This window comes from Zonotrichia albicollis, chromosome 25 (assembly GCF_047830755.1).
Source record: "Zonotrichia albicollis isolate bZonAlb1 chromosome 25, bZonAlb1.hap1, whole genome shotgun sequence".
NCBI lineage: Eukaryota > Metazoa > Chordata > Aves > Passeriformes > Passerellidae > Zonotrichia > Zonotrichia albicollis.
Genome location: NC_133843.1, coordinates 6,465,357 through 6,490,692, shown reverse-complemented (window position 1 = coordinate 6,490,692; position 25,336 = coordinate 6,465,357). Strand labels below are relative to the sequence as shown.

The 25,336-nt window shown below is 53.6% G+C and overlaps 1 protein-coding gene across 1 annotated transcript in view; it reads right to left on the bottom strand.

Annotated features, from left to right (window-relative positions):
* Window positions 1-12,837, bottom strand: part of IGSF21 (immunoglobin superfamily member 21) — a 45,287-nt gene extending 32,450 nt beyond the window's left edge. The window contains exon 1 of the mRNA XM_074558457.1: window positions 12,271-12,837. Coding sequence (XP_074414558.1) covers window positions 12,271-12,334 — 64 coding nt within the window. The 5' untranslated portion in view covers window positions 12,335-12,837. The remainder of the gene's footprint in view (window positions 1-12,270) is intronic.
* Between the last annotated feature and the right edge of the window lie 12,499 nt (window positions 12,838-25,336).

The following is a 25,336-nucleotide window of genomic DNA, read 5'->3' as shown; positions in this document are numbered from 1 at the left end:
TACTGCACCCGGTGCTCCTTTTTAGAGTCTCAAATTGGAGCTGAGGGATTGGAAAATTGGGGAAAAATTCCCAAGCCCCTGGCAGAGCTCAGTCAGTGGTTTGGGAGGGATTTGCTGACAGCAGTTGAGGATTTTCCTGCTGTTCCAGCTCTGTTGGGATGGGGATTATGGCACCAGCAGCCAATTCTGGGAAGCCACGGCTCGGGGTGTTAATCCCTGCTGGAGTTAATCCCAGCAGGAATAATTAACAGAGCAGGAAGGAGCTGGGAGCTGCTCCCTGTCCCTGGAAGCGCTCAAATCCAGGTTGGAACAACGAACTATGGAAATTGTTCATGTCCATCCCAGCCCAAAGCATTCCAGGGTTCCAGGTCTTTCCGTGCCTCAGTTTCCCCACTTGGGATGGGGAAAGCAAGGTCCTTTCCAGCTCATCCGAGATCCAGGAAAATCCCATCCCAGAGTAACTGCAAGGTGTTATTTGAGATCCCAAAATATTCCATCCCGGAATAACAGCAGGGGTTTATTAGACATCCCCAAAAAATTATGGACTATTTTATTCCAGATATAAGGGGTTTTTAGAGATCCCAGAAAATCTCATCCCAGAGTTATCCCATCCCAATAACAGCAAGGGGTTATTGAAGACCCCAAAAATCCTGGAGTAGCAACAAAGGATTTTTGGCAATCCCCCAAAAATTCCTGGGATAATAGCAAGGGGTTTTTGGAGATCCCCAAAAAATCCTGGAATAACAGCAAGGGGTTTTTAGACATCCCAGAAAATCCCATCCCAAAGTAACATGAAGGGGCTATTTGAGATCCCCAAAAATCCTGGAATAACGGCAAGGGGATAATTTGAGATCCCAAAAAATCCCATCCTGGAAGAACAGCAGGGGGTTATCAGAGGTGCTCCTGCTCCCAAAAATAACCAGGAAAGAATTTTCCCACCCAAAACTCCTCAGTCCTCCCTAAAACTCCTCTTTTCTCAGCTTTACTGGGAGACCCACAGGCTTGGGATGGGAAAAAGAGGGAAAATCATTAATTCCATTCAGGAAAGTCAGCAGGTTTCAGTTTGGATGACCCCGGCTGAGTTTCCCACCAGTTCCAAGCAGGTTTTCCCAAACCCCGGTGGCCCCGGAGCAGGGGTGACCCTGACCCGGATAATGAATTCCCTGATTTATTTCTCCACTTGCAGGAAATCCAATTATCCCAGATTTTTGATTGGTGACAAACGAGGAGCCATCGATCCCCCCTCCCTCCCAGCTGTCGGCTCCGAGTGATCTCCGCTCCTTCCATCGATTCCTGCCCGGAGGAACTGCGAAGGGATCATTGTTAATGATATTTTGGGATTTTTTCCTTCTGAACTCTTTCCCGGAGGCACAACCTCAGGCAGAGGAAGAGCAAAATTAAACCCAGTCCCATGCAGGAATCCATGCAGGAATCCCGAGAGCTCCGAAATCCACTTTGTTTTTGGAATTCCGGGTGTGATGTGCGGCTTTTTCCCAAAAAAATGACCCAGAGGGTGCCTGGGGCACTTGGATTAGCCCCAAAGGGTCCCAGCTCAGCTGGAAAAGCCTTTGTATTCCTGGAGGAATGTTCTGGAGGGGGAAAGGAAGGGAAGGGAAGGGAAGGGAAGGGAAGGGAAGGGAAGGGAAGGGAAGGGAAGGGAAGGGAAGGGAAGGGAAGGGAAGGGAAGGGAAGGGAAGGGAAGGGAAGGGAAGGGAAGGGAAGGGAAGGGAAGGGAAGGGAAGGGAAGGGAAGGGAAGGGAAGGGAAGGGAAGGGAAGGGAAGGGAAGGGAAGGGAAGGGAAGGGAAGGGAAGGGAAGGGAAGGGAAGGGAAGGGAAGTATAGGATTGGATTTTTGGGACAGACTCCTCCAGACCTTCCATGGAAACAACCAAAATTCCCACCAGGATTCCCACCTCTGGAATTTCGCCCTGGTCTGGAGATGCTTCTTTCAGGCACAGGGACAAGGGGCAGCTGCATCCCAAACCCTCCCTCATCCGTCAGGACAGGCGTGATCCCATCCTTTGGGAAGTCCATGATCCCACACCCCAGGATCTCCCTGGCCCAACCTCATCCAGCTCCATCTTTCCCGTCCTCTCCAGCCCCATTCCCCAGACAAAGCAGGATTGTGATCGCCGCTCCCTCTCCTCCAGATTCACACTCCATGACTGATAATCCCTCTGCTCTCCCGGTAATTCTGCATCCCTAATGGGATTAATGGATATCTCCCTCTTCCAGCCCTGATTCCAGGCACTGATTCCTGACACCTCCCCCTCCCACAGAGAGGATGTGCGCAGCTCTTCCCTTAATCCCGATCCATCTCCATGGGGCTGTTCCTTTAATCCCAATCCGTCTCCTTAGTGCTGTGCCCTTCATACCAATCCACCTCCTTGGGGCTGTTCCTTTAATCCAAATCCATCTCATTGGGGCAGTTCCCTTCATCCTGATCCATCTCCTTGGGGCTCTTCCCTTCATCCCGATCCATCCTCACTCCGCTGAGAAATCACTGCTAATTAACGCCTTTCCCTCTCCCAGCACTTCCAGAGCTGTCCCATTTTCTATGTTTGGCTTTTCCCGCTGATCCCAAAGATTGACTGATCAAAATCCCAGTCCTGATTCCTCCTTTAGCTCTGCTTGTGGAATGTTGGCGTTTTTTGGGATCTTTTCCCTCAAATCCCACATTCTGAGGGTTTTCCCACCCCTGAGATGGAGCAAAGCTGGAAAATCAGGAGGAGGTTTTTCCATGGCTCCGCGTGGTGTCCATGACTCTGCTTTCCCAAATCCATCCCTATTCCTGCTGCAAAACTCCCATCCCAAAGCCCGCCAGGACACAGAGAATCGTCAGACAAACCACACATTCCCATTTTTCATCCCAAATTTCCCTCCTCTTCCTGAAGACCACAGCCTGACCCCCCAGCCAAACCAAGGACTGGCATTGGGAATAACAGCGGCAGCCAGACCTTGGAAAAGAGGGACAAATGCCCGGCAGAGCCTCAGATCCTTTGGATGTGCCGGGAGGCCGAGGCTCCACGTTAATAAAACATAACCAAGCGTGGGATCATCCAATATTCCTTTAATTCAGTGCTCCCGGGAGGGCGGGAAGAGAGGCCGGGAATGCGGGAGGTTTTCCTGCTCAGCGGGGCGGAGAGGAGTGAGCAGGATGTTAAACAGCTGGAAAAGCCCTCCCTTCCCATTCCCATTCCCATTCCCATTCCCTTTCTCCAGGCAGGAAGCGCTCTCTGTTCCCAATCCCATTCTCATTCTCCACGCTGGAAGTGCTTTCCCTTCTCATTCTCATTCCCATTCCCATTTTCCAAGCTGGAAGTGCTCTGTATTCCCATTCCCATTCCCATTCCCATTCCCATTCCCACTCATTTCCATTCTCCAGGCTGGAAGTGCTCGCCATTCCCATTCCCATTCCCATTCCCATTCCCATTCCCATTCCCACTCATTTCCATTCTGCAGGCTGGAAGTGCTCTCCATTCCCATTCCCAAGGCTGGAAGTACTCCCCATCCCCATTCCCATTCCCATCCCCATTCCCATTCCCATTCCCATTCCCTCCTTTCCCCTTGAAAAAAAAAAAAATTATAAAATCATGGAGCAGATCCAGAGTGTGATCCATGCAAACCAAGAAGGGCAGGAGCATCCCGACCATCCCATTGCCCAAACCCTCTCTCTCCCATCATGGAATCTCCCAGATTTTCCTGCCCTAAATAAAAACAACCCCACAAATTACAAGGAACGGGAAGGTTTAATTTGGGAAGCGCTTCCCTGAGCTCCTCTTGCTTTCCCATCCCTGCACTAATTGCAGCGGAAATTCAGGAGGAATCCAAACAATCTCCACTCCTCACAAAGCTCTTCCCTACAGAAAAAAAGCTGGAATAACACAGGGAGACGCAAACAGAACTTCAAAAGGGTCACCAGGAGCTGGCGATAATGGAAAACATCTCATTATCCAATTCCAAAGGGAAGGACTCCGAGTGGAGCCGGATCGCTGCAGGCATTTCCATGCAGGATGGGCTCTCCGGGACCCTTGTTCCTGGTGGGAATTGCATCCTTTAGATCTTTTCTGGAACAGGATCTGCCCATTGCCTGGTGCTTTTCCAGCAGCAGATCCACCCTCGTATCCCACATGGAAAATCCCATTCCCCAGCAGATCCAGCATTTCCATTCCCCATGGAAAATCCCACAACCCAACAGATCCAGCATTTCCATCCCCCATGGAAAATCCCATTCCCCAACAGATCCAGAGTTCCCACCCTGCATGGAAAATCCCATTCCCCAGCAGATCCAGCCTGTTACCCCACATGGAAAATCCTACAGTGGATCTATTTCCATCCATCCATCCATCCATCCATCCATCCATCCATCCATCCATCCATCCATCCATCCATCCATCCCCGATGGAAAATCCCACTCCCCAGCAGCTCCCTGGGAATATTTTGGGCTCCTTGGCCTTTCCCAGCCCCCCAAACCCTCTCAGAGTCACGGGGTCCTCCCGCAATCCAGCATTCCCTGCTTTATTTTTAGGAGGAAAGCCAGGAAAGCAGCCAAATTCCACCCCCGGTTCTCGGGATGCTCCTGGAGCTGCAGAGGGAGGAATGGCAGAGCCCAGGTTCCCACGTGGATCCCGTGTTCCCACGTGGATCCCGTGTTCCCACACTTTGTGCAGTTCCATCCGCAGGGAATGGGGGCGGCCAGGCCTAAAAAAAGGAGGAAGATTCTCCACGGAGCAGCGGGAGAATCCCAAATCCTGGTCCAGGAATCCAGGCTTGGAATCTTCCGAAGCCTTGGAGCCGGAGCTTTGGAATGCTCTCTCCAGAGGGGCAAAGCTGGGCTGGGAATTTCCATCCCTTCCCAGGCAATTCCCACCCAATCCATGGGGTTTTTCCAAAGGAAAGATGCAGCCATGGAGAACTCAGGATGAGGAAGGGGAACATCTCCACAAGAGGCTCACAGGGAGCCCATCCACACCCCCTTATCCCAAAATTGGGATGATCCCGAGGATTTTGCTGGAATTTGCTGAGTTGGACTCTCTGTGTCCGTCTCCTGCTGGCCCAGTCCTGCTGGGAAGAGCCAGAGATTCCCAAATCCATGCCAGGACATCCCATGGTGACAATCACTGGCCAAAAATGTCCCTTCTGTCACTTCCCTCCTTTCCAGGTCCCAGCTCCAGGAGAAATTCCTACCTTGGGAACAGCCTGGCACAAGTGGCCTCCAAAGCAACCCATAAATCCAGGCTTATCCATGGAATTCATCCCAAAAAAAAAAACATTTCCATGGACTGGAGATTACGAGGAAGCAGATCCCTCCTCACCCTTCCTCCCACCCATCCCTCTGATCCCAAACTCCCCTCACGAAGCCTCTCCCTGGGTCCAGCCTTTCCCTGGGGCTGCAGATCCTTGGAAAAGGGACAAGGAGGTGGAAAAGCAGGAGGTGCATCCCAAAGGAAGATTCCCAGCTCCTGCTTTCCCTGTCCTGGCTGGATGGGAGCAGGTCCTGGATTTATCCCTGAGCACAAGGAGATGGAGAGGGGTTTTCATTCCCTCTGCCTGGAGAATATTGAGCAAGGAATTATAAGGATGGGAAATTATTCCGGAATTTTGGGCAGGAGATGAACAAATTCCCCCCCTCCCCTACTCCAGGTGGGATTTTCCAGACGGAGAAGCTCTCCCAGCACCAGAGGAGCCAAAATGTGTGGCCTGGAGGCCTGGAAGGGCCTGATGGAGCCACATTCCCATCTCCATTCCCTTTACCAGGAATTGTGGGGTTTCCTGGCATTTCCCCAATATCCTCAGAGCTGAATCCCAGCTGGGAGTGGGAACGAGGCACCTTCCCTGATCCAAAGGCTTTGGAGAGCCCCCAGTCCCTAATTTGATAAAGCCAACAATTCCAAGGATGGAACAACAGCCGCGGGTTGTTATCCCTGCCTTTGGAATCCGCCCGCCCTTGGCGTTCCCGCCGGATCCGGGCCCCGGCGCGCTGAAAACAAGGCCGTGATTGACGGGTTATTTTGGGCAAAAAAAAGAGGGGAAAAGTGGGAAGCAGAGAATGGAACGGGAGCGCCAGCCACGAGCTCGGAACGAGCCCGGCAGCGCCGCGCAAGCAAACAAAAGGGCACAGAGAGCAGCTGGATCGGGAAGGATTCCAGCCCCATCCGTCAGCTGCATCCCTCCCGCCGGGATCTGCCAGCCGGGAATTCGCACGGCCGGAGCTGCCTCCCAAAATTAAGGATTTGGGGGCCCCTTCCCTCGCTTTGCCTCTCTGTGGGGTCTGAGCACAGAGCTGGATGTGGTGGGGATGAAGTCGAGGATTTGTCTTGGAAAACTGGGGAGAATTCCAAAAGTTCCCATCACTGGGAGTTGAGAGGGGGTGATACTGCTTCATCCCCCCACACCTGTTCCAGGTAGGAATTTGTGCCCATTCCCAACCATCCAGGGTGAACTCCCAGCTCCATTCCCAGCTCCTTGTGGAGCTTTTCCCTCCAAGAGCTGCCAGAGCCTGGGGAAGATCCTGGACTCTGCTCAGCTGGATTCCCACTAAAACCCCACTCTTATCCCAAAAGTTTTTCCTCAGCAGATCCCGGACCACGAGGTGAGAGCTGGTCAAGCATTCCCAAGCCAAGGAATTCCCAGCAGGAAAGAGCATTTCGGTGGGAAAAAGCTCTGTGGGGTCTGAGCACAGAGCTGGATGTGGTGGGGATGAAGTCGAGGATTTGTCTTGGAAAACTGGGGAGAATTCCAAAAGTTCCCATCACTGGGAGTTGAGAGGGGATGATACTGCTTCATCCCCCCACACCTGTTCCAGGTAGGAATTTGTGCCCATTCCCAACCATCCAGGGCGAACTCCCAGCTCCATTCCCAGCTCCCTGTGGAGCTTTTCCCTCCAAGAGCTGCCAGAGCCTGGGGAAGATCCTGGACTCTGCTGAGCTGGATTCCCACTAAAACCCCACTCTCATCCCAAGAGCTTTTCCTCGGCAGATCCCAGAGCAAGAGGTGCGAGCTGGTCAAGCATTCCCAAGCCAAGGAATTCCCAGCAGGAAAGAGCATTTTGGTGGGAAAAAGCCATCACAGCAAACATCTCCATGGGAAGGGGCAGCTGGTGGGATCATCTGGATGCTCCAGGACCATCCATGGATTTGGGATGCAAGGTCCAGTGTTTGGAGGCACCTGAGGATCCCCCAGGCTTCCAGACCTGGAAAAGTCCTGGAGCGGCCAACGGGAATCTCCTGAAGTTTAACAAGAGCGGGGCAATCCTGGGATGGATCCAAGCTGGGATGAGCACATGGAACATCCTGGGAGAAGGACCTGGAATGGGACAATCCCGGGATGGATCCAGGCTGGGATGCTCACATGGAGCAGCTCTGGGAGAAGAACCTGGAATGGGACAATCCTAGGATGGATCCAGGCTGGGAGATGGATCTGGAGTGGGACAATCCCACAATCCTGGCTGGGAGAACAGCCTGGAGCAGGACAATCCCAGGATGGATCCAGGCTGGGATGATCATATGGAGCAGCTCTGGGAGAAGGATCTGGAGCAGGGCATGGAAACCTCCCAAGTCTAGGGCTGATCCCAGCAGGAAAATGGGGAATTCTCCCCTCTGGAGCAAGTCCAGAGGAGGCTCCAGGATGATCCAAGGAAAGGGTGGGAGAAAGTTCAGCTCAGAGAGAAACTTCGGGTTGACCCAATTTTGGCCTTCCGGGACCTGAAGGAGCCGAAATAAAAAAAATTGGAAAAGGTCTCTCCAGAAGGGCCTGGAGTGACAGGACACAGGGAATGGCTCCACAATTCCAGAGGGGAAACTGAAATTAATTTTTGGGAAGGAATTCCTGGCTGTGAGGGAGGTGAGGCCCTGGCACAGCTTTCCCAGAATAGCTGTGGCTGCCCCTGGATTCCTGGGAATGTCCGAGACCAGGCTGGATGGAGCTTGAAGCCATCTGGCACAGTGGGATCTGTCCCTGACCATGGAATTCCCACCCAAAGCATCCTGGAATTCCAAGGCTGAGCCCACGGATGGAGCTGGGAATATCTGACAGCCTGCAGAGGGCAGGGGCTGCTCAGCTCCAGGATCAGAATTCCTCATCCCAAGCCAAAAGGGCACCAACATCCCCAAGCCAAACCCTACAACACTCCCAGGATTCAGTTTTGGGGGATGCCAAAAATCCCAAAGGAATTTGGGTTTGAGTGGCTTTGGGAGCAGCCACAGGAGCTCTTCCAGGGAGAAATAAATCTGGGAATGTCTCCCCTTCCCAGAGATTATCCTGGAAAGGCACAAGGAGAGGGAAGGTCCTCGCCGGAGCCGCGGCTTTTTCCCGAGCTCTGGATTGAAGTGGCGGCTCCGAAGCGCAGCTGGTGGGAGGAGGGAAATTGGGCTAATTGGGAAAGGGCAATTAGCACAGCGAGGGGGATTTTCCAAAGGGGCTGCACGGCCTGGATTTACCTGGATTTACTGGAGAGGCTCCGTGGGAACATGGGATTCATGGAAATTGGAGGGAAAACTTCCCGAAAAGAAGATTTGATGGGAAAAGCATGAACAGGAAGGGATGGTGGGAACGTGGGGTGGATTTTTGGCACCTGCAGGTGAATTAAAGCTGGATTTCACCCCTGCTCCTCCCTTTCCCTCATTCCCTCAGGACACAATTCCCACCAAATTCCTCCTTCCATTAAAAAGAAACACAAAGGTGACTCCCACCACCCTGGGTAAAGCTCCACACTGGGTTTTCCCTCCAAAAACGAGGGAAAATCATCTTTTCCAGGCTGGAAAAGGATCCATCCGAGGGGCTCCCTGTCAGCTGAGAAAACCCCTGCCAGAAAAACCTCTGGAGGGAATGCAGAGGGGAGAGAATTCCAGGTAAATCCCCAGCTGCAAAGGGCCGTTCCCAAGCTGGGATTTTCAGGAATATCCCCAAGGACAGCTCCCTGCAAAGCCCAGGAGCTTCAAACACTTGAATTTTCCTTTTTTTTTTTATTTTTTCCCCACTGGGATTGAGAAGCAGAAGCCGAAGCAAATCCCACCGGGATAAAACCGCTGGAAATCTCCAGGAATTCGACACTTTGATCCTTCCCAGGGCTCTGAACCAGCCCCCGACCAGCCCTTTATGGGGCCGTATTTCAGATGGGGCTTAACGAGCCAGCCCTGACCCCAGAACCCACGGATCAGGGAAAAACGGAGCTTTTCCAGCTTTTCCAGCTCCTTTTCCATGGTCCAGCGCTGCCTCCTCCGCGTGGCCTCGTTTTTCCCTCCTGACGGCTCCTTAACCCACTTAGCCCCGGCCCCGGCGGCTTTTTTTGGCAAAAAGGTTGAGCCGGGGACAAAGAGGGGGAAAAAGCTGGAATGGCAGGGGTGATGCTCCCAGAGGGCTGGAAAACACCTCGGGGATGATCCCGGGTCACAAAAGGGCTTTTCCTGAGCGGGGGAAGGACGCAGAGCAGGGCTGGAAATCCTCCCCTCAAAAAAAAGCATCCCAGGGATGATTTGTGGGGTGGGAAATGATTCCAGCGGATTCCTGGGGGATCCTCTGGGATGCGGATGAGGAGGGGGATGAGGGGATAATAAAAGCAGGAAAAATTCCTGAAAAAATAGGGTTTGGGGAAACAAAAAGGGGATGAACAGAGGGGAGTGGGGCTGTGCCCACCTGGATCTTGGCGGGGTCTGCATCCCTTGGATCGCTGTCCAGCCGGGATGGGGAGGGCACGGAGGGGAGGGCACGGCGGCGGCGGCTCCAGCCAAGGATGCCGTCAGCCAGGAAAAAGCCATCTGCCCTCGGAAATTCGGGAATGGCGAGAGCTCTGCGCCCCCAAATTCGGCAACAACGCTCAGCCCCCCCCAAATTCGGCAACAACGCTCAGCACACCCCCAAATTCGGCAACAACGCTCAGCACACCCCCAAATTCGGGAGCCGCTCAGCCCCCGCTGCCCCGGGCAAAGGGAGGCGCCCCCAACCCGGGATTTGGCCGGGATTTGTGGCTGGCTGATGGAAAAACAGAGCTCGGGATGGGATTTTTGGGATAGCCGAGAGGGGGATCACAGAAATACGGTGTGGTTTGGGTTGGGAACCCCAAAATGAGCACGGCTTCCATAGGCAAGGAGATGCCGAGCACGGCGGGTCCTCGGGATGCAGCCAAGTTCCAGCGGGGTTTAGGAGCCCAAACCCAGCTCGGGGATGCCCAAACCCAAACAATTCCCGACGCCGGATCCATCACTTCCTAACCCCCAACCCCTCCGGGCTCCCCGAGCTCCTCCAACCCCTTCACGAACCAACTTTGATCCCATTTTTCCCCCTCACAAACAGAGATTCCCCCGCAGGAAATCAACAGCACGAGAGCAGCCGCCCGATCTGCGGCGAGGAAAAAAAAAAAAAGCAGGAGAAGAGAGAGGCAGGAAAAATGATCCCTGCGCCAGTGACAGACAGCTGGAGCTCCGGGAAAGCCGGGGGGATGCGTTGTTCCTTGGAAATTGTCTATCCGTGACCTTAAAACGGCGGCGGAGGAGAGCGGGGAGGGGAGGGGAGGCAGCCGGGGCTGGGTTTGGCACAAGTTCCCCCCTTTTCCCGAGCAGGTTTTTGATTCATCCCGATGCTGGGATGGCTCGGGATGCTGGGGAAGGGGGCTCGGAGCAGCAGCCGCAGCCCGGCAGGACCCGAACCAAGGGAAATGAGGCGTTCGGGGAATTCTCTTCCCGAGCTGGGCTCGGGCTGAGCGGTGCCCGAGGGATGGAGCGGGAGCAGGAGGGGAAGAATCGGCTCCTTTGTGTGGAGCTGGCCCCGCGCAGCCCCGCAGAGCCGCGGCTCCCCCGCCCCGCGCCCTGCAGCGCCCGGAGAGCACAAAGTCCATTAAAAAATCAAAAAAAAAAAACCCCAAAAAAGCCAAAAAACCGAGGAGATGCAGAGCAGGCTGCGCGCTCGCTCCTCCATCACCCAACGCCTGGAAAAGCTCCCGCTTCCCTGGGCTCGGGAAGGAGCGGCCACCTGAGACCCCCCGAGCGGGAATGGGGGGAAAAAAGAGGAAATTCGCCTCAAATGGGCGCGGAATGAAATCCCACGGGTGGCCCTGAGGCTGCGAGGAGGGCAAAGTTTCCTTCCCCGGGTGTTTTCCCCTCTCTGGACCCCCGGGTTTGGGGCTGGCGTGGGAGTCCCGGGGTTTTTGGGAGCTCCGGAGCTGCAATCCCCCAGGACGGCGGGGATTTGGGGGATGCTGCTCCTTGTTTGGGGTTTGGGCATCCCAAAGGGGCAGGAGGGGCTGCGACCCCCCAAAAACTGAGCTGGTGGGGGTCCCCAAAGCGCAGCCCTCCCTGCGTGGCTGGAGCAGGGCTGGGATGCGGGGGAGCAGCGGGGAAAGGGGGCGCGGGGTGGCCCCATGGATGAGACCCCCGACACCCCGCACCCCAAAAACGGCGCCCCATGAGCGGCCCCACCCCAGTGCCCGGCTCGGGGTTTAGCAGCAGTGCCCGGGTAGGGGTGCCCCATTAAAACCCCATTTTTAGGGGGTGCCCCATTAAAATCCCTCTCTGTAGGGTGTGCCCCAATAACAGCTCCCACACCAGTTCCCGGTTATGGGGTGCCCCATTAACAAATCCCACACCAGTACCGGGTTATGGGGTGCCCCAATAACAGCTCCCACACCAGTTCCCGGTTATGGGGTGCCCCAAAAACAGCTCCCACACCAGTTCCCGGTTATGGGGTGCCCCAATAATGGCTCTCACACCAATACCGGGTTATGGGGTGCCCCATAAATGCCTCTCACACCAATACCGGGTTATGGGGTGCCCCAATAATGGCTTTCACACCAATACCTGGTTATGGGGTGCCCCATTAATGACTCCTACACCAGTACCAGGTTATGGGGTGCCCCATTAACGGCTCCCACATTAGTTTCCAGTTATTGGGTGCCCCATTAATGACTCCCACACCAACACCGGGTTATGGGGTGACCCAATAACAGCTCCCACACCAGTTCCTGGCTATGAGTGCCCCATTAACAGCTCCCACACCAATACCGGGTTATGGGGTGCCCCACTAACACCTCCAAACCTCATTCCCCAGTACCAAACCCCAATTCCCCACTCCAAACCCGTTCTCCTCTCCTCCCTCTACCCCTCAACCACCCCCAACCCCAGGGCGGGGGAGACGATCCCCAAACCCGCTCCATGACCGGAGGGGTGCGGGGGTCCCCCCATCCCTCCCTCACCCCGGGGGTGTCCCTGGGGGTCCCCCCATCCCTCCCGCAGCCCCGGGGGTGTCCCTGTCCCCTCGAGGGGAGGGGGTGGCACTCACCCAGCGCCAGGTGCCGCAGGTGCCACAGCAGCAGCCACAGGGGCAGGGGGCTCATGGCGCGCATGGTGCCCGCGGGGGCGGCTCAGCGGGGCCCCCGCGCCGGGAGCCGGGCGGGCATCGCGCCGGGCACCGCCAGGGGCACGGCCCGGTCCGGTCCGGTCCGGGAGGGGGCTCGGTCCGGTCCAGGGGGGTCCAGGAGGGGAAAGGGCTCCGTCCGGTTAGAGGGGTCCGGTTTGGGAGGGTGCCCGATCCGGTTCGGGAGGGGTCTCGACCCGGCCCAGTTCGGTCCGGGAGGGGATGGGAGGGGGCTCGGCCCGGTCCGGGGGGGTCCGGGAGGGGATGGGGCTCGGTCCGGTCCGGGAGGGGGCTCGGCTCGGCTCGGCTCGGCTCGGTTCGGCGGTGCCCCCCCGGTGCAGCAGCAGCTCCGCCGCCGCCGCCGCTGCCGCCCTTAAGCCGATTTGGAGCAGCCGGAGCCGAGCGGGGCTGGAGCGGCCGCCCCCGGCCCCCCCCGGGCTGAGCCCGCCCCCGGCCCGGCCCCCGGGAGGGGCTGAGGGGGGCGGGGAGGAGAGCGGGGGGCGGGGAGGGACCGGGGGGGGATGAATGGGATGGAGCGGGGGGGGAATCACGGAGGGATGCGGGGGGATGGATCCGGGGGGATACGGGGGGGAAAGAGGGGGAGAATCCGGGGGGGATACGAGGGAGGGATCGGGGGCGTCGTGCCGGGATGCGGGGGGGGATTCACGGAAGGATCGGGGGATGGATCCGGGGGGAATTCGGGGATGATGGATTGGGGGGGGGGGTGCAGGGGGGATGGATTGAGGGGGGAATTCGGGGGGGGATGGATTTAGGGGGGATTCGGGAGGGGATGGATTGGGGGGGGGATGCAGGGGGAGATTCACGGAGGGATGGCGGGGATGGGTTTGGGGCAGTGGGGGAGATGCAGGGATGGATTTGGGGGGCCAGAGGATGCAGGGATGGATTTGGGGGAGTGGGGGGGATGCAGGGATGAATTTGGGGAATGGAGGGGATGCAGGGTTGGATTTGGGGGGCAGGGGATGCAGGGATGGATTGGGAGAATGGGGGGGGATGCAGGGATGGATTGGGAGAATGGGGGGGGATGCAGGGATGGATTTGGGGGGCCGGGGGAGGCAGGGATGGACTTGGGGGGCCAGAAGATGCAGGGATGGATTTGGGGGAGTCGGGGGGGATGTAGGGATGGATTTGGGGGGCCAGAGGATGCAGGGATGGACTGGGAGAATGGGGGGGAAGCAGGGATGGATTTGGGGTGTGGGGGGAATGCAGGGTTGGATTTGGGGGGCCGGGGGAGGCAGGGATGGATTTGGGGGGCCAGAGGATGCAGGGATGGACTGGGAGAATGGGGGGGAAGCAGGGATGGATTTGGGGGAGTGGGGAGGATGCAGGGTTGGATTTGGGGGCCGGGGGATGCAGGGATGGTTTGGGGGGTTTGGGGGATGCACAGACGGATTTGAAGGCCAGGGGAGGCAGGGATGGATTTGGGGAGTGGGGGAGATGCAGGGTTGGATTTGGGGAATGGGGGAATGCAGGGATGAATTTGGGGGAGAATGGGGATGCAGGGATGGATTTGGGGGATGCTGAGGCTGGGGGGGATGGGAGGGGTCAAGGGGGTGCCAGGGGGGGCACAGGACGGGATGGGGGAGGGGCGGTGACCGGAGGGGGGACACGGAGGGGTTGGGGGGGGACAGGGATGGAGGAGGGGTTGGGATGCGGGCAGGGATGTGGGATGGGGCTGGGATGTGGGAAGCAGGATGGGGTTGAAAGGCAGGGTTGGGATGCAGGCAAAGATTTGGGATGCAGGATTGCAGCATTGGGATGCAGCATTGGGATGTAGGGTTGGGATGCAGGATTGGGATGGAGACAGGACTGTGGGATGGAGGATGGGGTTGGAATGCAGGGTTGGGATGCAGGCAAAGATTTGGGATGCAGGGTTGGGATGCAGGGTTGGGATATGGTCAGGGATGTGGGATGTAGCGTTGGGACGACAGCAGGAATATGGGATGCAGGTAGGACTGTGGGATGTAGGCAGGGATGTGGGATTCAGGATGGGGTCAGGATGTGGGGTTGGGATGCAGGCAAAGATTTGGGATGCAGGCAGGACTGTAGGATGCAGGGATTTGGTCAGGGATGTGGGATTCAGGATGGGGTTGGGATGCAGGGTTGGGATGCAGGCAGGGATGTGGGATGGGGATGCAGGGTTGGGATGCAGGCAGGGATGTGGGATACAGGCAGGGATGTGGGATGGGGATGCAGGGTTGGGATATGGTCAGGGATGTGGGATTCAGGATGGAGTTGGGATTTGGTCAGGGATGTGGGATGGGGATGCAGGGTTGGGATTTGGTCAGGGATGTGGGATTCAGGATGGAGTTGGGATGCAGGCAGGGATGTGGGATTCAGGATGGGGTTGGGATGCAGGGTTGGGATGTGGGATTCAGGATGGGGTTGGGATGCAAGGTTGGGATTTGGTCAGGGATGTGGGATTCAGGATGGGGGTGGGATGCAGGGTTGGGATGCAGGCAGGGATGTGGGATACAGGCAGGGATGTGGGATTCAGGATGGGGTTGGGATTTGGTCAGGGATGTGGGGTACAGGATGGAGTTGGGATGCAGGCAGGGATTTGGGATACAGGATGGGGTTGGGATGCAGGCAGGGATGTGGGATACAGGGATTTGGTCAGGGATGTGGGATTCAGGATGCAGGGTTGGGATGCAGGCAGGGATGTGGGATTCAGGATGGGGTTGGGATGCAGGCAGGGATGTGGGATACAGGATGGGGTCAGGATGTGGGGTTGGGATGCAGGCAAAGATTTGGGATGCAGGCAGGACTGTAGGATGCAGGGATTTGGTCAGGGATGTGGGATTCAGGATGGGGTTGGGATTTGGTCAGGGATGTGGGATTCAGGATGGGGTTGGGATTTGGTCAGGGATGTGGGATTCAGGATGGAGTTGGGATGCAGGCAGGGATGTGGGATACAGGACAGGGAGCAGGATCCAGACAGGGATTTGGGATACACGATGGGTTGGGATGCAGGAGGGGCCGGGATGCAGGATGGGGTTGGGATTCAGGATGAGGAGCAGGATGCAGGGAGGGATGTGGGATGTAGGATCCAGGAGAAGGGACCCACAGGGACCCACAGGGATCCACAGGGACCCACAGGGACCCACAGGGACCCACAGGGACCCACAGGGACCCACAAGGACCCACAGGGACCCACAGGGATCCACAGGGATCCACAGGGACCCACAGGGACCCACAGGGACACACAGGGACCCACAGAGACCCACGGGGATCCACAGGGATCCATGGGGATCCACAGGGATCCACAGGGACCCACAGGAACCCACAGGGATCCACAGGGACCCACAGGGATCCACAGGGATCCACAGAGACCCACAGGGACCCACAGGGACCCACAGGGATCCACAGGGATCCACAGGGATCCACAGGGACCCACAGGGACCCACAGGGATCCACAGGGACCCACAGGGACCCATGGGGACCCACAGGGATCCACAGGGACCCACAGGGACCCACAGGGACCCACAGGGATCCACAGGGACCCACAGGGACCCATGGGGACCCACAGGGATCCACAGGGACCCACAGGGACCCACAGGGACCCACAGGGATCCACAAGGACCCACGGGGACCCACAGGGACCCACAGGGATCCACAGGGACCCACGGGGACCCACAGGGACCCACAGGGATCCACACTCCCCCTCGCCCCTTCTGCCCTTGGCCATTCCTGCCTCCCTGAACCCCTGGATCCAGCCTGGAGCGATCCCAGACTCCCCAAAATTCCACCCTGGCTGGGATCCCAACCCCTCCAGGGCCCTGCCCCACAGCTTCTCCCGCTTTCCCTTCACTCCCAGACTTCCAGAAGATGCAGGGATTCCTTGGGAGGAGGGATTGGGATGTCCATGACTTCCTGAGAGCAGAAGAGCTGGAGATCCAAGTCCCTTTTCTTACAAAAAATCCACATTTTTATCCCTTATTCCCACTTCCAAGTTATCTTCCCCAATCCTTTCCTTCCAGCCCTCCGTTCCCACCCATTCCCAAAAAATCCCAGGGGAACGCTCCCTCATTTCCAGCTGGACAAAGCCAATTCCATGGAATAAAACCCCAAACCTGCTCAGAATCCTCTTTTGGGGCTAAAATTTGGGTAAAAAACACCGGGACAAAAGTTTTCCCTGGGATGGGGATAGGAAACAGCCGGAATTCCAGCCCAGCAACACTGAGGGGAAAATCCTGGATTGGCTCAGCCCATGGTGATGGATTTGGGCTTTTTTGGCTCCTGGTGGTTCCTGTCAGGGAGGATTTTTGGGAACGGGTGGAGAAGCCTGGAAAAAACTGGGAAAAGAGGGAATATTCCCAATTCCAAACAAGGCCTGGTGAAGGGGAAGGAGGTGAAGCTGAGCCCCAAAATTCCTGCCTGGATGTGGGAAGTGGATTTGGGATTTCAGCCGGATTTGGGATTTCATCCCGCAATTTGGGGAGTGAGGAATAATTGGAATTTATCCCGGAGGGATCCAGGAAGACAGATGGGAACAGGGGGGTGGTTTTTTTGGGAAGAAGGGCTGGAAGTGCTGGTTTGGGAATATTTAGGGATAAAACGGGATCAGTGCCTGGATGTGGAATTTTTTGGTATAGAGGGGAAGGATAGGGGATCCTAATCCTAGTTCTGCAGTGCTGGCACTTGGCAGATCCTGAAAATTCCCAAAAATTCCAAAAAATGCCCCAAAATTCCCAAAAATTCCCAAAATTAAAAAAATCCAAAAAATTACAAAAATTCCAAATTTTCCGGCCCCAAATCCCACTCATGGAATTCTCTCCCATCCCAACGGACACAGGAACAGAGAGAAAACCCCTTGGAAAAGCAGGAACAGTTCTGCACTGGTCTGAGGCTGGACCCAAAAAAGTTGGGATTTTAGGAAACTTTAGGATATTTCGGCCATTTTTTGGGAGCATCCCTGGCTTTGCACAGGTCCCTCCTTCCTGCTGCTTGTTTTTCCTGTTTTTTCATGGAATTTTTTTCCCTGCAGCTGATGTGAGGTCCCCAAGCCCAGCCCCACCGCCATCTCATCCCAAAGATTTCCAGGACTTTTTTTTGGGATGTTCATCCCAATCCTTCCCTTCCCAAGGCCTCTCAGGTCCTCTTTGTGCCAGAGCTTCCAGGAGCCAATCCTGGGTTTATCCCGGATATTTCCATAGGTAACAGGAGAATACATTCATTTTTCCTGGAAAATAACTCATTTAGGGAATTTCCTTGGGAAATTCAGAGATTTCTTCCCTGAGCACTGGGACATTCCCAAACTGGGAATGCCGCTGGGAGCTTTTCCAGCTCCACCTCCATCCCCAAACCTTGGGAAGAGCCAAGGCCGGGAATGCTCAGCGGGATCAGTGGGATGGGACAGGCCCCTGGAATGTCTGGGAATGCGGCAGGAGCGGATCCAGCGGGATTCCCACACCTGGCACCGGGATGAGCGGATTTTCCAAACATTTCCCACCCCAAAGGCTCAGGAGCAAACAGAGCCGGGGCTGTGCAAGCAGAGATGCCATGGGAAGGATCCCGGGATATTGACAATCCTGGAAAAACAATCCCACATTCCCGGCTGGCACCTCCATCGTGGCTCATCCCTGATTCCCAAATTCCCATCCATCCCGAATTCCCAGCTGGCACCTCCATCGTGGCTCATCCCTGATTCCCAAATTCTGCATTCCTGGTTTGGCTTCCCATTGGGGAATTCCTGCTGCATCCTTAGCCCAGAGGATCGCTCTGCTTCCTTTGGGAATTCCATATCCTGGAGGAGTCACTCCACTTTTTTTGGGAATTCCCAACACATCCATAGCTCAGAAGGATCACTCCTCTTCCTTTGGGAATTCCATATCCTGGAGGGATTGTTCCACTTCCTTCAGGAATTCCTGGCATATCCATAGCCCTAAAAATTGTCAGTTCCTAAAAATACCCAAAAATTCCCAGAGGCAATGTAGGGACTGTTCCACTTCCTTTGGGAATTCCTGGCACATCCACAACCCAGAAGGATTGCTCCTCTTCCTTTGGGAATTCCATTTCCTGGAGGGATTGCTCGGCTTCCTTTGGGAATTCCTGGAACATCCATAGCCCTAGAAATTGGCAGCTCTTAAAAATTCCCCAAAATTCCCAAAGGGAATATATTCTGTAGGGATTGTTACACTTCCTTCAGGAATTCCTGGCACATCCATAGCCCCGAAGGATCACTCTTCTTCCTTTGGGAATTCCATATCCTGGAGGGATTGCTTGGCTTCCTTTGGGAATTCCATGTCCTGGAGGAGTCACTCCACATTTTTTGGGAATTCCCAACACATCCATAGCTCAGAAGGATCACTCCTCTTCCTTTGGGAATTCCATATTCTCTAGGGATTGTTCCACTTCCTTTGGGAATTCCATATCCTGGAGGGATTGTTCCACTTCCTTCAGGAATTCCTGGCATATCCATAGCCCTAAAAATTGTCAGCTCCTAAAAATTCCCAAAAATTCCCAGAGGCGATGTAGGGACTGTTCCACTTCCTTTGGGAATTCCTGGCACATCCACAACCCAGAAGGATTGCTCCTCTTCCTTTGGGAATTCCATATCCTGGAGGGATCACTCTTCTTCCTTTGGGAATTCCATATCCTGGAGGGATCGCTTGGCTTCCTTTGGGAATTCCATGTCCTGGAGGAGTCACTCCACTTTTTTTGGGAATTCCCAACACATCCATAGCTCAGGAGGATCACTCCTCTTCCTTTGCGAATTCCATATTCTGTAGGGATTGTTCCACTTCCTTTGGGAATTCCCAACACATCCATAGCTCAGAAGGATCACTCCTCTTCCTCTGGGAATTCCATATCCTGGAGGGATCACTCCTCTTCCTTTGGGAATTCCGTATTCTGTAGGGATTGTTCCACTTCGTTTGGGAATTCCATACCCTGGAGGGATTGCTCCACTTCCTTTGGGAATTCCTGGAACATCCATAGCCCTAGAAATTGGCAGCTCTTAAAAATTCCCAAAAATTCCCAAAGGGAATATATTCTGTAGGGATTGTTACACTTCCTTCAGGAATTTCTGGCACATCCAGAACCCAGAAGGATCCCTCTTCTTCCTTTGGGAATTCCATATCCTGGAGGGATCCCTCTGCTTCCTTTGGGAATTCCATATCCTGGAGAGATTGTTCCATTTCCTTTGGGAATTCCATATCCTGGAGGGATCCCTCCACTTCCTTTGGGAATTCCTCCCGCAAGGAGGTGCCGGTGCTGCTGCTCAGGAATTTGGGAATTGCTGTCAATCCTGCCCTGATCCTCCCATCCCAGCACCTTTCCATCTTCCCGTGTTCCCATATTTCTGTCTTCCCACAGTGATGGGAAGATGGAAATACGGGAACACGGGAAGATGGGAGATGGGAAAACGGGAAGAATCTCCAGGAGAATCCCGATGCCTCCTTCTCCATGAACTCCATGGAAAGCAGCATTTGGATCCCAGCACGGAGCTGGGAAATCCCACCTGGATTTTCCCATTCCGGTGGCTCCCGTGGGAGCTGGGATGGTTGGGCTGCTCCAGGCTGAGGAGGAAGCAGGAATAAGGCAGGAAAACCAGGATCCTGAATCCCGTCGGTTTTCCTTCCATTTCTTCCCAATCCCTGCACCGGGAGTGGGATGAGCCGGGAATTGCAGATCCTCGGGAAGAAATTTAATAAATATGGAAATGGCTGCTCCTCGGGTGGGAGAGGGATGGGAATGAGGGATTGGATCCATCCAAACGCCTGGAAAAGAGGTGGAGGAAGCAGAGCTAGGAAAAACAGGAAAAACAGGAAAAAGAGGAAAAACAGGAAAAGAGGAAAAACAGGAAAAACAGGAAAAACAGGATCTGAGGGTGACAGGGAAGATTTTCTTGGAAAATGAATCTGAACCATTGCACAGAGGAAGGGGAATAATCCAGAAAAGAGATCCAAAACATAGAAAACACATCCCAAATCTGGAAAATAGATCCCTAATCCACAAAATACACCCAAAATCCAGAAAATGTGTGCCAAATCCACAGAATAGATCCCAAATCTACAAAATGCATCTCAAATCTGGAAAACAAATCCCAAATCCACAAAATAAATCCCCAATCCAGAAAATACATCCTAAATCCACAAAATAGATCCAAAGTCCGGAAAATCTATCCCAAGTCTGAAAAATACATCCCAAATCCATAAAATACATCCCAAATCCACAAAATAATTCCCCAATCCGGGAAATACATCCTAAATTCAGAAAATAGATCCCAAACCTAGAAAATAGACTCCAAATCCACTAAACATATCCCAAATCCATAAAATGTATCCCAAATCCGTAAAATATATCCCAAATCCATAAAATAGATCCCAAATCGACAAAATAGATCCAAAATCCAGAAAATATATCCCAAGTCTGAAAAATAAATGGTAAACCCAGAAAATAGGCCACAAATCCATAAAATAAATCCCAAATCAACAAAATAAATCCGAAATCCGGAAAATACAGATCCCTAGGCCACAAATCCATAAAATAAATCCCAAATCAACAAAATAAATCCCAAATCCGGAAAATACAGATCCCAAATCCACAAGATGCGGTCGTGTCCCAGCTTTTTACCAGGTAAAGTTTCCCCCGGGGATTTTTCCAGCATTTCTGACTTCCCAGATTTCCCAAGTTCCAAATTCCCAAGCTCCAGGCTCTGTTTCTGGATCAATAAATCCAATCCCGGCCGTGGCCCTTTGGAGGGGAGTTTTTGCAGGACAAGGAATTTTGGGAACATTTCCCCCATGGAATAAATCCCAATTTTCCCTGCAGGGCAGCCAGGAAAATTCCTTGGGAAATTTCCCTGCAGCCAAAAATTTTCCCAGTTTTTCCTGCAGCCCAACATTCCAAAGAATTCCTGGAATGTGCCGCCGCCACCATCACCACATGGCATTGGCAAATTCCATGGGCAAATCCCATGGGTGGCCTCCATATCCAGGCACTCCACATCCCATGGGATCATCTTTTCCAAAAAATGGGAAGGAGCTGAGGAGATCCTGGATTTCCCAATCCCAGGAAACACCCGGGAGCTCCAAAAGGATGGAGAAGAGGAGGAATTTCCATTTTTAGGTGGAAAATCACCTGGAATTTCCAACTTTGGAGCTTCACCGGAGGACAGGACTTGCCTTGGATGGTTTTTAGGAGGAATTTCTCCATCCTGGGAATGTTCGGCTGTTGGGAAGCTCTGGAGTCGTTATCTCCACACAATTTAATTAAAGTCTGGCGTTAACGACACAATGGTCACTAATTAATTTAATTAAATTAATTCATTTAATTATTTTTTAATTAATTTAATTAATTCTCGCTCCTGCACAGGAGATTTGGGGGTGGGGGGGTGGAGGGGAATTTTTGGTTGGGAAGCAAAACTGAATTCCAGCCCTGGAAGCACAGAGGGTCATCGGGAAACAAAGGGATTTGGGAATGCGTGGGGAGCATCCAGGATTGGGAACAGGGAATGTTTCTGGGAATATTGACTGGGAATATTGTCTGGAAACTGGGAGCATTTCTGGGAACTGGGAATATTGGCTTGGAACTGGGAATATTGACTGGGAACTGGGAATATTGGCTTGGAACTGGGAATATTGACTGGGAACTGGGAATATTGGTTGGGAATTGGGAATATTGACTGAGAACTGGGAATATTGACTTAGAACTGGGAATATTGGCTGGGAATACTGACTGGGACCTGGGAATAATGACTAGGAATGGAGAATATTTCTGGGAACCAGGAAAATTGACTGGGAACTGGGAATACTAGCTGGGAATTGGGAATCTTGGTTTGGAACTGGGAATATTGACTGGGAATCAGGAGTATTTCTGGGAACCTGGAAATATTGACTGGGAATCAGGAGTATTTCTGGGAACCAGGAAAATGGACTGGAAACTGGGAAAATTGGTTGAGAATTGGGAATATTGGCTTGGAACTGGGAATATTGACTGGAAACAGGGAAAACTGACTGGGAACTGGGAATCTTGGCTTGGAAATGGGAATATTGACTGGAAACTGGGAGTATTTCTGGGAACCAGGAAAATTGACTGGAAATTGGGAATATTGGTTGGGAATTGGGAATATTGACTGGGAACTGGGAATATTGACTTAGAACTGGGAATATTGGCTGGGAATTGGAAATATTGGCTGGAAACTGGGAATGTTGGTGGCACAAAGCAGCACCAGGTAGGGACAAGAAACAGGGACGTCTCCAGGTGTCACCATTCCCAACTGGTCATGGAAAGATGGGAGCAGGCTGTGACGAATCCGGAATTCTTTAGGATGGGTTGGGAAGGGCCTGGAAGCTGATCCTGTTCCAATCCACTTCCCACAATCCCAGGCTGCTCCAATCCCAGTGTTCCAGCCTGGCCTTGGGCACTTCCATGGATCCAGGGGCGGCCATGGCTGCTCTGGAATTCCATCCCAAGGCCTCATCACCCTTCCAGGGAAGGATTTATCCCAATTATCCCAACTAAACCAGCACACGGAATCTTGGAATGTTTCAGGTTGGAAAAAAAATCAATCCCAGGATGCTCCAAACCCTTGGACACTCCAGGGAAGGAGCAGCCCCAGATTCCCTGGAAAAGCTGTGCCAGGGCCTCCCCATTCTGCAAAGTTGGAAGCAGCTGGAAAAGCTGGGATGGGAGGAGGAAGAGCCCTGGGAAGGGAGGGATAGAGGAGAAATTTTGGGACGAAGCAAAACTTTGGGATACGACCAATTCCGGCCGCTCCAACCGCGGCACAAAATCCAGGGACGGAGTTTGCTGACAGAAGATGAAACTCCTTGGAATGACACCGAAATCTGCTTTTCCTCCCAAAATAACTTCCCACGCCACAGCCGAGCTCCGAGCTGTCACTTCTTTGGGAGAAATCCCTCAATCCGCCTCAATCCGGCCCTTTCAAGGGGAATTATTCCCGCTCGGAGCCGCCGTGGCTCCGAACGCTCCGCGGCGATTTCAGCTCCACAATTCCACCTCGTCAGCAGAGCAGGGATTTGGGAATTCTGCTTTCGGCTGCTGGGAGATTTCCCGGCTTTCAGCCTCAGCTTCCCTGGAATTTGGAGGCAACGAGGCCCAAATTCCTTCGATCTCCTGAATTCCGGCACCCCCCGGTTCTGCTGCTCCTCCTAAATCCACGTGGGGTTAATTAAACGTGGAATTTTCTCATCCCAGGGCAGAGTCTGGAAGTTTTTTCCAGGGTTCCAGGAATGTTCTGCAGCTTTGAGAAAACCTCTGGAATTTTTGGGTCCGTTTTTTACGGATTCCCTGTTGGATATCCAAATAAATCCCCACATTCCAAAGGGTTTCTTGCGGGGAATCTTCAGAAGATCCCATTTTCCCACAAGGAAACCAGACTTGGGAATTTTGGGAATGGTGATTTTGCGGAGATGTCAGGAATTCCCAGAAATTCCAGCTGCTCCAAGCCTGGAATTGCCATCCCAGGATCCCGGACATCCCTAAAAATCCAGGTTTGTCCCAGCTGATGGGTGAGGAATCCTCTCCTGAGGATTCAAATGTCCTCAATATTTCAAATATCCATGAAATATCCCAAAGTTTGGGGGGACTGGGGGGAAAATCCTGCAGGATTCTTTTCCCAGTGGCTCGACCTTGACTGGGAATGTTGCAAAGACATCCCGGAGAATTTGCATCCATGATTTTCCTCCTCCTCCTCCTCCTCAGCCATCTGCTCCCCTGGAATGGCTCCTGCTCCTCAGGGAGAAGTTTTCCAAGGTTGGAAGGGGCTGGAAAAGCTGGGATGGGAGGAGGAAGAGGCCTGGGAGGGGTTGGGAAGGGAGGGACGGAGCCACCCCAAGGAATTTCCCACAGGGATTGTCCCAGATTGGACGCGGAGGAAAGGCAAAAGAAAAAATGAGGGAAAAATGAGGGGGGAAAAGGGGGGAAAAAAGAAAAAAGGGAGGAGGAAGAAAGGAGCAGGAAAAAAGGAGTCAAAAGGAGGGAAGAAAGAACAAAAAAAATAGGAAAAAACAGGGAAGAAAGCTGAAAAAATGCAGGAAAATGGGGAAGAAAAGGAGGGAAAAGAAGCAGGAAAAAGGAAGAGGAAAAAAAGGTAAATTAAAAAGAAAAAAAAAAAAAAGAGAGAGAAAATTAGGAATGTGCTCATTGCACATTCCAGGGGTTTTTTGCAGCTATGGGAAGCTCCATAAAAAAAAACCCCAAATCCTCAGGAATAAATTAAAATAACAAGGAAAAAAATCCCAAATCCCAACGGGAGTGGCCGAGCCGGATCTTCCCAAGGCTTGGAAGTGGAGCCATCCCAAATCCATCCCTTTGGGGCCTCCGGAGCTTTGGGAACTCAGGGGAAAGGACCTGGGGGTGGCTGAGCCGATCCCTCGCGCTCTGAGTCATTCCCAGCCGGATTTAGGAGCTCTCCCACGCGCGTTCCCACCTGGAACTGCTGACTCAGGATCACTCCCAGTCCCACACGGCCAATTCTGGGCCATCGGGAGCAGCCCGGATTCCCTGGAAAAGTGGGGGGGTCCAAGGATGCTCCCACTGCCCTCTGGCTGCATCCCAGGCTGAGAATCCCATGGGATTTTCCCATCCCTTCCCACCAGCCCAACCCCAAATCCCCAGGAACACGAATTCCATTGTCCTCCCAGCACAAAATTTGATACTTTGCTCCTGCAAATCCCAAAATTCCCAGGAACGTGAATCCCATTGTCCTCCCAGCACAACTTTTCTGATTTGCTCCTGCAAAATCCCAAAAAAACCCAAAAAACCCCCAAAATCCCAAAAAAGCTCCCCAAAACCCCCAAAATTCCCAGGAACACGAATCCCATTGTCATCCCAACACAACTTCACTGCTTTGTTCCTGCAAAATCCCAAAAAAACCCCCAAAATTCCGAGAAATGTGAATCCCATGGTTATACCAGCACAGCTTCACTGCTTTGCTCCTGCAAATCCCAAAAACTCCACAATTCCCAGGAATATCAATCCCATCCTCCTTTCTGCACAACTTCAC